General features: G+C 36.4%; 1 protein-coding gene across 2 annotated transcripts in view; it reads right to left on the reverse strand.

Annotated features, from left to right (window-relative positions):
- Nucleotides 1-14,900, reverse strand: part of Map4k5 (mitogen-activated protein kinase kinase kinase kinase 5) — a 107,221-nt gene that overhangs the window by 76,920 nt on the left and 15,401 nt on the right. For both annotated transcript variants that reach the window (XM_070027888.1, XM_070027880.1), the window contains exon 3: nt 11,399-11,456. In XM_070027888.1, the coding sequence (XP_069883989.1) occupies nt 11,399-11,456 (58 nt within the window). The remainder of the gene's footprint in view (nt 1-11,398; nt 11,457-14,900) is intronic.

Genomic DNA, 14,900 nt, shown 5'->3' on the forward strand with positions numbered 1-14,900 from the left:
AACCAGATGTCCAGCTGGGCGCTGGTAGCTCACGCCTGTAATCCTAGCTACTCAGGAGGCTGAGATCTGAGGATCGCAGTTCAAAGCCAGCCCGGGCAGGAGAGACCGTGAGACTCCTATCTCCAATAAACCACCAGAAAACCACAAGTGGCGCTGTAGCTCAAGTGGTAGAGCGCTGGCCTTGAGCTGAAGAGCTGAGGGACAGCGCCCAAGCCCAGAGTTCAAGCCCCACGACCGACAAAAAAAAACAAAAAAAAACAGATGTCCACCTCAACAGATTCAAAAGTCTAATTTTTAAAATGACCAATGATTTCAAGATTCAAATAAACAGATAATTTAAGTAAAGGAATTAACTGAAGACAGAAAAAATTTCAGCAAACTGGGAGGAAAATTTCACTGAAGAGATTGAACTCTGGGATACAACTGAGAGACAACTCTACAAAAAACTATTCAGTACAGTTATAGCAGAAAATTTTCCAAATTGAAAAAAAGAAATGGACGTCCAAGTACAGGAGGCATTTAGAACCCCAAATATTCATGAACAGAAAAGAAGTTCTAATATCAAATTATAAATACAAAGAGAACAGAACAAAGAAAGCATACTGAAAGACTTAAGAGAAAAATGACAAGTTACCTATCAGAGTAACAGCAGAGCAGTAGCAGTAATCCTAAAGGCCGGGGGACCAAAACCAAACAGAAAAAAAAACAACTATCTGCTGCAGGCGCCAGTGGCTCATGCCTGCAATCCTAGCTACTCAGCAAGCTGAGTTCTGAGGGTCGCAGTTCAAAGGCAGACTGGGCAGTAAAGTCTGTGAGACTCTTATCTCCAATAATGACCAGACAGCTCAAATGATAGAGCACTCGCCTTGAGCTTAGGAGCGCAGGCACAGGGATCAAGCCCAGAGTTCGAGCCCCATGACCAACAAAAACAAAACAAAACAAAATCATCTACCAACTAAGATTACCATAATACAGTAAAGCTATACTTTAAATATCAAAGGAGAAATAAAGATCTCCTATGATAAGCATAAGTTAAAGCAATTCATAACCATAAAATCAGCACTTCAGAAACCATTCAAAATTACTATCCACCAAAAGAGAAAAAAAATAATCAGAGAAAAATAAATTTCATTAGAAGAATAAAAAAAAAAAAACTAGCAAAGAATCAAACAATACAGTTGCAGTAAATGACCACATCTCTACAATGAAGGGTTTATATTTCAATAATAATCCTAATGGTAGATAATATTAACTCTCCAATTAGCATATGCAGACAAGCTGAATAAAAATAAAAATGTTGGTGAATCATGTGAGTATATAAATTAGATTCCTCGTATCCTATATACAAACTGGACTTGTATGCCACAGTTTCACAGACTATTTTCAGTTAACAACAGTTTGTACTCATTGTTAATGCCATTAAAAATAATCTAAAAGGAATCCAATTTCTAAATAACAAATGAATTTATGCTCATAGGTGAATGATCTTAAATGTTGAAAATCCTAAAGATTTCATCCAAACTCAACAAATTATAGACGATTAAAATCAGTATATAAAATCAAACATATTCTACACACTAACAAAGAACAACAAGAAAAGAAAATTAAGAAAATTTCATTTATGGTTGCACCAAAGAAATAAAATACCCAGAAATAAAATGAACCAAGGAGGTTTAAGACTTGTTCATCAAAAACTATAAGACACTGTCAAAAGAAATTAAAGACACAAGTAAACAGAGACATTTAATGTTCATGTACTAGAAGGTTTAATATTATTGAGATGTCAATTCTCCAATCTCACATAATCTCCATCAAAATTCCAATGGCATATTTTGTTTCTACAAAAAAGAATCATTTTGAAATTTGCCAAGACAATCTTGAAGATGAACAAAGTTAGAGGACTCAGTCTTCCTGATTTCAAATTTTACTAGAAGCCATAGTAATCAGAACAGGGTGCAACTATCATGAAGACAGACACACAGGGCAATAGAATAGAAAACACAGAAATAAAGCCTCATGTATGTGATCAAATACTCTTCAACAAGAATAAAAAGGCCATTAGAGGAAGGACAACGTGGGGCTGGGAAGGTGGCTCAGTGGTAGAGTGCTTGCCTTGCATGCATGAGGCCCTGGTTCGATTCCTCAGAACCACATAAGCAGAAAAAGCTGGAAGTGGCGCTTTGGCTCAAGTGGTAAGGTGCTAACCTTGAGCAGAAAAGCTGAGGGACAGTGCTCAGGCCCAGAGTTCAGGCCCCATGACCGACAAAAAAAATAGAGAAAGGACAATGTATTAAAAGCAGCAACAACAATAGTGTTGAGAAGAGTAGATATCCACATAGAAAAGAATGAAGATAGAACTTTACTTAAATCACATATAAAATTGACTCAAAGTCAGTTAAAAAGAAACCTACACGTAAGACCCTAACCTCTCAAACTCTGAATAAATTCTAGAAAAAGCATCTTGATGTTGCATTTGAAAAAAATTTTTGGATGTGACACCAAAAGTACATGTAACAAAAGCAAAAATGAACAAATGAGACTACAGCAAATTTTAAAATTTATGTTCATCTGAGGACCAATCAACAGAATGCAAAAATAACCTGAGAAACAGGTGAAAATATCTGTAAACACTAAATCTGATAGGAGTTAATATCTGGAATATATTAAAAAAATTAAAACACCCATGTAAATCAACAACTAAAAAAATCAAGTAACTTGATTTTTTTTTAATATAGGCAAAGAGAACTAGGGGGATGGCTCAAGTGACAGGGTATATGCCATAAGACCCAGAGGTCAATGAACACTACTATAAAAAATTAAATTAAAATAGGCAGAGGATTTGTATACATTTCATAAAAGATGATATACAAATGACCAATATGCACATGGAAAGTTGCTAATCAGAGAAAAAACCAAAGCCACAATGAGGTATCTATCGCCTTAACCATTAGGTTCCCCTACTATACTTATATATATACAAAATAGCCACTGATATCTGTAATCCTAACTACTCCAGAGGTGGTGATTGGGAAATTGAAGGTCAGCCTCAGCAAAACCTTTGTGACTCCATCTCAAGCAATAAAAAAAAGTATACTCAGCTGGATACCAGTGGCTCACATCTGTAATTCTAGCTACTCAGGAGTCTGAGTTCTATTCAAAGCCAGCCTACACAGCAAAGTCCACAAGACCCTTTTCTCCAATTAAACACCAAAAATCTGGAAGGAGAACTATGGATCAAGTGATAGAGCACCACCTTTGAGAAAAAAAAGCTAGGTCTCAGAGTTCAAGATCTAGTATCAGTATACACGCACACAAAATTTAGAAAGGCATAGATACTGTATGATCCTACTTAAAATGACCCTACTCAATATTTCATCTGCTAAGTTTCACATATCTATGAAAAACATAGTGCCACACTGCTTTGTGGCACTATTCACAATTCTGTGAATTTGACTGTTTTGAGAAAATGGTAATGAAGAAATAGGAGTATCTGTTTGTGATAGTACAAACCTATAATCCTAGCTACCTAGAAGGCAGAGAGGCAAGAAGATATTTCAAAAACAAAGAAAAAAACTTAAGGATTGAGGGGGTTGTGACTCAAGTTATTAAAGAACTTGCATAGAAAGTGCTCTAGCTGTTGGATTCACTCTTCAGTACTACAAGGGTAAAAAAGGAGGAGGAGGTAGAGAGGGTGAGAATGGTTGGACTATATTATAAATATGTGTGGAAATATAACAATGACGTCCCTCTTTGTATAATTAATGCGCTAGTTTAAAAGATTATTTTCCACTGAAAAAAATGAATGTAGATTACAATAAAATATTATTTCAATAAAATTCATTTTTCTATCATTTTCTTTGGGATACTCAGATTCCAAAAATTCAGAAATTTATTTCAGTTTTAAGCTTACTCATCTAGAATCTGAGGCTGAACATCAATTTACAATCTGACATTAAAGGTCATCACTTTTTACTACAGTAACAAAAAGTATCTTCAAATCAGAATCAAGTTGAGAAATAGAATGCCTTGGCCATTAAAAATAATTTTTATTTATTTTTATTGCACAAATTTCTATCTAACTTCCATTAGTTTTCTGTATCTATTGTTTAAAACCAGTAAAATAAAATTTTTGACGTACATTTGTATCCTCAAATTAACCCACCAATTCAGACTTGAAATGTTCAAACAAGGAAGACAGGGTTCAAATATTTCACTTTATAGATTCGTTTTTAAAAATCAAGACAATTTTTAAATAGTTTCTGAAAAGTGAGAATATACCACCTAACATTTTTTCTATTTGGCCAAGTGGTCAATACAAGGAAAACTTTGTTAAATCTTTATATATTATATACAAGCATATGTAAGTCTAACCCGTCTGTATATTACCTTTACAATAAAAAAAAATCTTCTTATACTCCTTCACTTTTTTCCATTTACTCTACTTTTTCTGCTTATAGTTCCAGGAAATAGTATTTCCTGGAAGTATAAAAAACTTTTAAACATCTATTCAAAGATATTTAAAGATTTCTACTTATTTTGAAATTCTGTAAGTTAGGAAAAATACATTTAACTTCTTTAAAACTACTGGCCTACAGCCTGAATATTTCCAATTTAGCATTAAAAAATACGCAAATGAACAAAAATATATTACAATGTTTCCCTATATATAAGCAAGGTTCACAACATCTAACAAACTGTAACTTGCCTAAATTAAAAATAATGTGTTCTTCCATCACATAAAGAATGAAGGAAGAGACTGGAAAATAAGATTCTGATGATAAACTAGCTAGATTTCCAGAGCCATAACACCTGTAAATTAGATAGGAGGCCAAACTTAGGCATAAAACAAAAACTCGGTGGCATGCAGCATCACAGTTTCTGCCTATTTTTGTAGGACATTCCTAAGGACTACCAAAGAAAATGAAAAATAAGGCTAAAATTCAACAATGCTAGCATTACTGAACTACTTTCAATGCTGATGACTAGTAAGTCATGTTCTATTTATGTCACCATTTATAAGTTGCTACCTGTCTTTAATAAATATCAACTATAAAACAGAAATGGTAAAATTATTCCTGAAAACAGTATTTGCCAGTATACAGAAAAAAAACAACAAGAATATAAGACTGTTGGATTGCACTCTCTGTTACAACTATTTTTGTGTATAGAAAACCAAGCCCATGCTGGATGCGTGTGGCTCATGCCTATAACCTAGCTATTCAGGAAGCTGAGATCTGAAGATTACAGTACAAAAAGCCAACCCAGAAAAGAGAGTCCATGAGATTCCTGTCTCAAATTAAGCACCAAAAAGCCAGAAGGGGAGTTGTGGATCAAGTAGTAGTGCACTAGCTTTGAGCAAAAAAGCTCAGAGACAGTGCCAAGGCCCTAAGTTCAAGCCCCAGGACTGGCAAAAAAAAAAAAAAGGTCCCAAATCCATGCATTTGAAAAAAAATTTTAATTGTTATTATAAAGGTAATGTATCGGGGCTGGGAAGGTGGTTCAGTGGTAGAGTGCTTGCCTTGCATTCATGAGGCCCTGGGTTCGATTCCTCAGCACCACATAAGCAAAAGAAAAAAGCCGGAAGTGGTGCTGTGGCTCAAGTGGTAGAGCACTAGCCTTGAGCTGAAGAGCTGAGGGACAGAGTCCAGGCCCAGGCCCAGGCCAGAGTTCAGGCCCCACAACAGGACCCCCCCCCCCAAAGAAAAGGTAATATATAGATGGGTAGTAGTTATGTAAGTCAGTCATGAATATATTTCTTTTTGGACAATGTTACCCCTTCCCTGGCTCTCCCAGTTTTACCTCCTGTCACCATTTACAAGTTGTACAGTTCCATTTTGGGGGGGGGGGTTCCAGTCGTGGGTCCTGAACTCGGGCCTGGGCGCTGTCCCTCAGCTCTTCAGCTCAAGGCTAGCACTCTACCACTTGAGCCACAGCACCACTTCCGGCTTTTTTTATTCTGCTTATATGGTGCTGAGGAATTGAACTCAGGGCCTCATGCATGCAAGGCAAGCTCTCTACCAACCTTCTCAGCCCTACAGTTCCGTTTTTAAATCCATGTATCAATCTATTTTTACTCTTATTCTTAACCCTAAGGCTTACTTAGTATTAATAGGATTAGGAAGAGCCTTAAAAGCAATCTGTTTTAGCAAATTTTGTCTCTAATTTCATAAAACTGCAAGTTGTGTATCTTTAACAAAATTTAAATGACCATAAACCCTATTTTAACTATAATGGAGAAAGTACTCAGTCTATAGCTGGGATTTCATTTACTAATAAATAAATAAATAAGGCTTGTTTATACTTTGCCAGACATAGGCATTTTCTAAGTCATATTGGCAAATAATTATCGTAGCTACTCAGGAAGCTGAGATCTGAGAATCGCAGTTCAAAGCCAGCCTGGGCAGGGAAGTCCATGAGACTCTTATTTCCAGTTAACCACCAGAAAACCGAAAGTGGTGCTGTGGCAAAAAGTGGTAGAGCACTTAGCCCTGAGATAAAGAGCTCAGGGACAGTGCTCAGTTCCAGAGTTCAAGCCCCATGACTGACAAAAAAATAAAAAACATTTAAAAATTCACTTTTGAGTTGGGTACAGTGGCTCACATCCTAGCTACTTGAAATGTGGAGACTGGGAAGATCATGGTCCAGGGTTAGCCCAGGCAAAAAAAAAGTTAGATACTCCATCTCAGTCCATTAGCTAGGTATAATGATGTGCACCTGTATCCCAGTTATTCAGAAGGTATAAGGAGCAGGATTGTGGTCTAGACAAGTGCAACCATAAATAGAAGATCCTATCCAAAAAATAACTAAAACAGCGCAAAGGGCTGGTGGCTCAGATAGTAAACAGCAAGTGCAAGGCTCTCATTTCAAACCCTAGTATCACCAAGAAAAGAAAGAAGAAAGAAAAGAAGAAAAAGAGAAATGACAAAATAAAGGAAAGAAGGATGGGAGAGAGGGAGGGTGGGTAAGAAATCACTTCTGAAACAGCTATCTCCAGATATTCTTAAAGTATCTAAACTGCCTGAGGGGCAAATTTATTGCCCTCAGTACCCACATCAAGAAAATAGAAACAGACCAAGTCAATAATCTCATGTTACAATTAAAACAGCTAGAAAAACAAGAAAAAATGGAACCTAAAGTTACTAGACGGAGCCAGATAACCAAATTAAGAGCAGAGATTAACCAATTAGAAAATCAGAAAATTATAGCCAAAATTAACCAAACAAAAAGCTGGTTCTTTGAAAAAATAAATAAAATTGATGGACCGTTGGCAAGATTAATTAAAAAAAGAAGAGAGGAAACCCATACTAACAGGATTAGGGATGCCACGGGAAAAATCGCAACATGTACCCAAGATATCCAAACAATCTTAACGGACTACTTTCAAAAGTTATACTCTCTAAAGGAAGAAAACCTGGTAGAAATGGATGCATTTTTAGAGAAATACAAGTTGCCCAAACTGAGCAAAGAAGAAGTTAACCAATTAAATAAGCCAATATCCTATAATGAGATACAGGAAGCTATCAAAAGTCTTCCAACAAAAAAAAGCCCAGGACCAGATGGATTCACAGCAGAATTCTATAAGACCTTTAAACAAGAACTAATACCCATACTCCTCAAGCTCTTCAGAGAAACAGAGAAGGAGGGAGCTATCCCAAACTCATTCTACGAAGCCTTTATCACACTCATCCCCAAACTAGGCAAAGACCCATCCAAAAAAGAGAATTACAGGCCAATTTCCTTGATGAACACAGATGGAAAGATCCTTAACAAGATCCTAGCTAACAGAATCCAGAAACACATTAAAAAAACTCATATACTATGACCAGGTAGGCTTCATCCCAGAGATGCAGGGTGGTTTAACATATGTAAGCCAATAAATGTAATCCAACACATCAACAGAGCCAAGGTCAAGAATCACATGATTATCGCCACAGATGCAGAAAAGGCCTTTGACAAAATTCAACATTCATTCATGCTAAAAGCTCTGGAGAAATAGTAATAGAAGGAACATTTCTTAAAACAATAAAAGTCATTTATGACAGACCAATAGCCAATATTATACTCAATGGGGAAAAACCACAACCAATTCTCCTAAAATCAGGAACAAGGCAAGGATGCCCACTGTCTCCACTCCTCTTCAGTATAGTCCTGGAACCCTTAGCCAGGGCAATAAGGCAAGAAAAAGACAGTAAAGGGATCCGCATAGGGAAAGAAGAAGTTAAACTATCCCTTTTTGCAGATGACATGATACTATACTTTCATGATCCCAAAAACTCCATCCCCAAACTCTTAGAAATCATAAATCACTTCGGCAAAGTAGCAGGATACAAAATAAACCCACAAAAATCAGTTGCCTTCCTGTAACTGACAATGTACAAGAAGAGAGGGAAATAAAGGGAGCAACCCCATTCACAATAACCTCCCCAAAAATAAAATATTAGGAATTAACCTAACCAAAGATGTAAAAGAACTATTTAATGAAAACTATAAAAAGTTAAAGAAAGAAATTGCAGAAGACACTAGGAAATGGAAAGACCTCCCATGCTCTTGGATAGGCAGACTTAATATAGTGAAAATGGTAATACTGCCAAAATTAATATACAAATTCAATGCAATTCCTATTAAAATCCCAATGACATACATCACTGAAATACAGAAAACAGTCCAAAAATTCGTATGGAACAACAAAAGACCTAGAATAGCCAAAACAATTCTAGGGAATAAAGACAACATGGGAGGGCTATCCATGCCGAACTTCAAACTCTACTACAGAGCTATAATAACAAAGACAGCATGGTACTGGCACAAAAACAGACCCGAAGACCAATGGAACAGAATAGAAGATCCAGAAATAAATCCACAGGCCTACAGTCAGCTGATATTCGACAAAGGAGCCAAAGACATACAATGGAAGAAACACAGCCTCTTCAACCGCTGGTGCTGGGAAAACTGGGCAGCCACATGCAGAAAACTAAAAGTGGACCCCAGCCTATCACCATGCACCAACATCAACTCAAAATGGATTAAAGACCTTAACATTAAACCTGAATCTCTGAAACTACTGCAGGACAGAGTAGGAGAGACACTTGAACTAATAGGCACAGGAAGGAACTTCCTGAACAGAGTCCCAGGGTCACAACAAATTGGAGAGAGACTCGACAAATGGGACTACCTTAAAATAAAAAGCTCCTGCACAGCTAAATCTATTGCAACCAAGCTAGAAAGACAACCAATTGGGAAAAAATATTTACCAGCAATATATCAGACAAGGGGTTAACATCCAGTATATACAGGGAACTCAAGAAACTAATCCCTCCCAAACCTAACAAACCAATTACTAAATGGGCAAGGGAACTAAAGAGGGACTTCTCAGATGAAGAAATAATAATGGCAAAGAAACACATGAGGAAATGTTCATCATCCCTGGTGGTGAAGGAAATGCAAATAAAGACAACCCTGAGATACCACCTTACCCCAGAGACAGAATGTCCCACATCCACAAATTAGCCAACGACAAATGCTGGAGGGGATATGGAGAAAGAGGAACCCTATTACACTGCTGGTGGGAATGTACACTTATACAACCACTTTGGAAAGCAGTCTGGCGGGTCCTCAGAAAGCTAAAGATTGACCTCCCTTATGACCCAGTCATACCACTTCTAGGCATCTACCCTGAACAACAGGAACCAATATAGAAGGACATGTGCACCTCCATGTTTATTGCAGCACTGTTCACAATAGCTAGGATATGGAAACAACCCAGATGCCCCACCACAGATGAATGGATCCAAAAATTGTGGTATCTATACACAATGGAATATTATGCAGCCATTAGAAATGACAAAATAATGGCATTTGCAGGGAAATGGATGGAGCTAGAAGAAATCATGTTGAGCGAGGTAAGCCAAGAGCAAAGAGACAAATGGTACATGGCCTCCCTGATAAGTGGATGTTAAATCCAAAATGTTAGGTGATACGACAAAATTAACAGGACTTAAGAAACAAAGAACTTCTACTCATCTGGTCAAACCACTACTAAATATCCCCATGCTGCTGATCACATGTATGGTGTATAGGTGTACACTGTTATATGTTATAGACCGTGATAGACAATTTGCTCCAGGAAAATTAGGATGAGCTTGTGACTTTAAATGAGCATCATTATTCCACAATACTGTGAAATTTGGGAAAGTATGTAATCACTTAATCACAATAAAAAAATAAAATAAAATGAACTTATAAAAAAAAAAAGTAAACTGAATGATGGGAAAGTTCACTGGCAAATCATCGTACTTTTGACCTAAACATTTCCAGTTTTTTTTCCAAAGAGTAAAAAGCACTATCTACTTTGGCTTGAAAAAAAGGGGGGGGACAAAACAAAACCTAAATTACTCTCATAAGTGCCTTTTTTGTGTATAAAAATAATGTTCTACTGAAAATCATATGAGCACAAACATCTGATAAATAAAAGCAATGGTAACTCATAATATGTGATAAAAAGTTACAGCTATCAAAACCAGAATAGTATTGAACCTAGGAACTTGGGGTGTGGAGAGGGAGGAGGAATCACTAAGAATAGGACACAAAAGCCATGTTTAAACAGAAATTTAGTTATGACAATTAAGCTATTTCAAATCTGTTAATAAAAGATGTAATTTGTAGTAATGGTTTTGGGAAACTGTCTAACTATTTGAAAAAGAATACACCTACATCTCTTTCAAACTCCTTAAAATAATTCTTTTTTACATTTTTTCCATTGTTATTATAAAGTTTATGTACAGTGGGTTACAGTTACATAAGTCAAATAAAAAATATAGTTCTTTTTGGACAATGTCTCCCCTTCCCTTGCTCTCTCCCAGTTTTTCCCTCCCATCCCCATAAAATGATTCTTGATAGAGAAGCATTTAAACTTTGGAAGGAATTTCAACTGTAAGAAAATATAAATACTTATTTGAAAAATGGATAGGGAAGAATGATGGAAAAAGCATTTATTTATGTATTTATGTATTTATTTATTTATTTGTCAGTCAGGGGCTTGACCTCAGGGCCTATGCTGTCCCTGAGCTCTTTTGCTCATTGATGGTGCTCTACCACTTTGAGTCACACCACCACTTAGGGTTTTCTGGTAGTTAACTGGAGATAAACAGTTTCAACAGACTTTCAAACTGCCCAGGCTGACTTTGAACCATGACCCTCAGATCTCTGCTTCCTGAGTAGCTAGAATTACAGGTGTGAGCCACTGGGCACCTGGCTTAAATCCTGTATTTAAGATACAAGAAAATTGTTCAAAAATTGTCTTGACAGTTTTAATACATACTAGGTTAAGGTTTGATGCCTAGCATCCCTTCCTCCTCTCCCTGCCTATCCCCACTCCCCCCACTCGGCCTCAAATACATACCAGGCTCCAACTTGATGATTTTTATCGCAGCTAACTCTCCTGTATGGACATTTCTGGCCTAAAAATATAAAAACAAGAATTTAAGTTAGTTAACTACAGAAATATAACTTGGTATCATGTATTAATTACTTATCAACTTGTAACAAAATTTTAAATAAAATAAATATATTTACTTTCCTACTGAAGGAAAAGAGACAAGCCACAAAATTATTATTTTTTAATTACCTTTAGTCCTACTACTTGTATTTAGGAGTAATTTATACAGTAGTTTAAGGTTGATGAGCTGTTGATAAAATTTTTTGGCATAATTTCTACAAGTCCTTTCTTTATACTTATTTTTTCAACAAAAATAGGAGGAACCTATAACTGGATAGACGAGCGTTAAGCTCTTGTGTTCTATTGTACAATTGTTGTATCTATCTTTTAAAAAGCTCTAACTATGAATCTTCTTTTCTTTTTGTACCAGTCCTGGGGCTTGAACTTAGGGCCTGGGTGCTGTCCTTGAATGTTTTCTGTTTCTACTTGAGGCTAGCGCTGTTTCTACTTGAGCCACAATTCTACTTCTGGCTCTTTGATGGTTAATTGGGTATGAGTCTCAGGAACTTTGCTACACATGTTGGCTTTGAACATTGATTGTCAGTTCTCAGTCTCCTAAGTAGCTAGGATTACATGCATGAGCCACCAGCAGCAACGGCAGGCTGAACTTGGTTTTAACCAAAAAATGACAAATGTTTGAGTAGATATGTTTACCCTAACTTAAACAGTAGATAACATATACAGTATCAAAATATCATGTTATTTCATAAATATTGTACATAAATATGTACAATTATCATTATCAATTAGAAGTCTGGGCATTGGTGGCTCACACCTGCAAACCTACTCAGAAGACTAAGATCTGAGGATGAGGTTCAAAGCTAATGTGGGCAGGAAAAGCCATGAGACTCTTATCTCCAATTAACTGCCAAAAAGCCAGAAATGGTGCTGTGGCTCAAAGTAGTAGAACAGTAGCCTACTTAAGCACAAAATATTAGGGATAGTACTCAGGCCCTGAGTTCAAGCCCCAGGACTGGAACAAAATAAATAAATAAAAGAGTGTGGTGGTACAAGCTTGTAGTCCTAACCTCCTGAGATGGGCGGATCACTTGAGTTTGAAAACTGATATGTAAATCAACTTTGAGTTTAAGGCCAACAAATAAAATTTCCATACAGACAAAAAAAATCCCATAGTTTTTATTTGTATTATAAACCTAATCATAGGAAAATAATATCTAGCTGGGTGCTGGTAGCTCACACCTTTAATCTTAGCTCAGATCACAGGAGGCTATGATCTGAGAATCATGGCTTGAAGCCAGCCTTAGTAAAAAAGTCTAAGACTCCAGTTTCAAGTAACCAGCAAAAAGCTAGGTTGGAGTTGCTCTAGTGGTTGAAGGCTACAAGGCTGAGCAAGAAAAAGGGCAAGGCCTTGATTCAAGCCCTATACCTGGCCAAAAAAAAAAAAAAGGAAAGAAAGAAAAATTAAATTATTTTAAAGATCCAAAGATAAAAGTTAACCTTTCAGCATTTGTACTTTTCCCATCTATATCTTTCATATGCATGCATGAGACTGTATGTGAATGACAGATGGGGAGAAGGAAAAAGGGGAAAGAAGAGAGAGAAGGTTTTCAAGAAAAGAAAACATTCATTTTAACTCCTATTCCCATCCATAACTGGCCTTTTCCCACCAAGATCACATTTAGGGAAATTAGGAATAGAGATCAGCAGAGTTTCATATCATTCTATATTCTCTTCCTTTCTTGCCCTTAATAACAACAAAAACAACAACAACAAAAATTGCTTGGCTGAGCATTGGTGGCTTATGTCTATAATACAGAGTGCTAACAGTTTGTCAGTCTATTACAAAACTAAACATAGACCTGGTACCAGTGGTTCACACCTGTAATCCTAGCTACTAGGGAAGTTGAGATCAGAGGATCTCAGTTGGAAACCAGTCAAGGTAGACAAATCTGTAAGATTCTTATCTCCAACTCACCAGCAAAAAGCCAGAAAAGGAGTTGTGGCTCAAGTGGAAGAGTGCCAGCCTTGAGCAAAAAAAAAAAAAAAAAAAAAGTCAGAGCACAAGACCCTGAGTTCAAGGCCCAGTAACAGCATAAAACAAAACAAAACAAAAAACTAACATTGTTTAACCATACGATTCAGCAACCATGTCTACACAAAAGTCTGCATACAAGTGCTAGTAACAGTCTATGCATCACTGCCAAAACCTGGCATCCCTCAGTAGATGAACTGTTAGACAAAATATGGTACATCTGTATACTGTCATTCTTTCCAATGGAGGCATAGAATTCCATTAGATAGAGAGATAGAGAGATAGATAGATAGATAGATAGAGATAGAGATATGTGTATATATATATATATATATATATATATATATATATATATATATATATATATATCACATTTTCTTGATCCATTCATCTACTGGAGGGGATCTGGGTTGGTTCCATATCTTAGCTATGGTAAATAATGCTGTGATAAACATAGTTGTGCTGCTAGCTTTAGTATGGCCTTTGTTTGTGATCACTTGGATTAATGCCCAGAAGTGGGATTGCTGGGTCATAGGGGAGCTCTATGTGGAGTCTTTTGAGGAACCTCCATACTGCTTTCCAGAGTGGCTGAACAAGTTTACATTCCCACCAACAATGCAGTAGGGTTCCCTTCTGTCCAAATCCCCTCCAGCATCTGTTATTATTCCTGATTATAGCCATTCTCACTGGAGTGAGGTGGAATCTCAATGTTGTTTTGATTTACATTTCTTTTACCTAATTAAGCCATTTTTATTTCAAATTATACAGCTGCAATTTTGTGAACTGTGAGTCTTCTCACTGCTATAAAGTTTTTAATGTAACTAAAACTAGACAAGTCTACATAGCTTATGTGCATTTTCAACACAGGCATGTAAATATAACTCAATGTGCAATACTTCATAGTAGCTGTGAAGGTGGAAGAGAACTTTACAACCAGTGCATTGGCAAATAAAGAGAATCATCTAAGAGCTGTGACAGCCAAGATGGTCACCATGAAAAGAAATGAAAAAAGTGTATTCCACTTTGCTTTTCTTCTTATTAGGGCCCTCAATCTACTCCCACTTAATTTCATTTTTAGGATTACAAAACCTTTTATGATGCCAACTGGGGGTGGCATGGGTTTTACAACTCCCTTTTCTCCCAAAATATTATTTAGCATAATAATAGAAAATCCAGATGTCTCAATAGTTGCAAGCTATCTTTAGTTATCAAAAACTGTGTTTTAGGGTCAGAATTATGAATTTTCAGGTTTAAGAATTGTAATTACAGTACAAAAATAGCAACATAACACTTCTAAAACAAAAAATGCAAAGCAGCTTTATCAGAACAGCTGTGCTTTACTGTTTCTTTATGCAGAAGGATTCATACAATACTTTAATTGATAGGAGCATACTGCTTAAAGTCACAAATCAA

The sequence above is a fragment of the Dipodomys merriami genome, unplaced genomic scaffold (genome assembly GCF_024711535.1).
Source record: "Dipodomys merriami isolate MVZ:Mamm:240054 unplaced genomic scaffold, mDipMer1.0.p SCAF_1, whole genome shotgun sequence".
NCBI lineage: Eukaryota > Metazoa > Chordata > Mammalia > Rodentia > Heteromyidae > Dipodomys > Dipodomys merriami.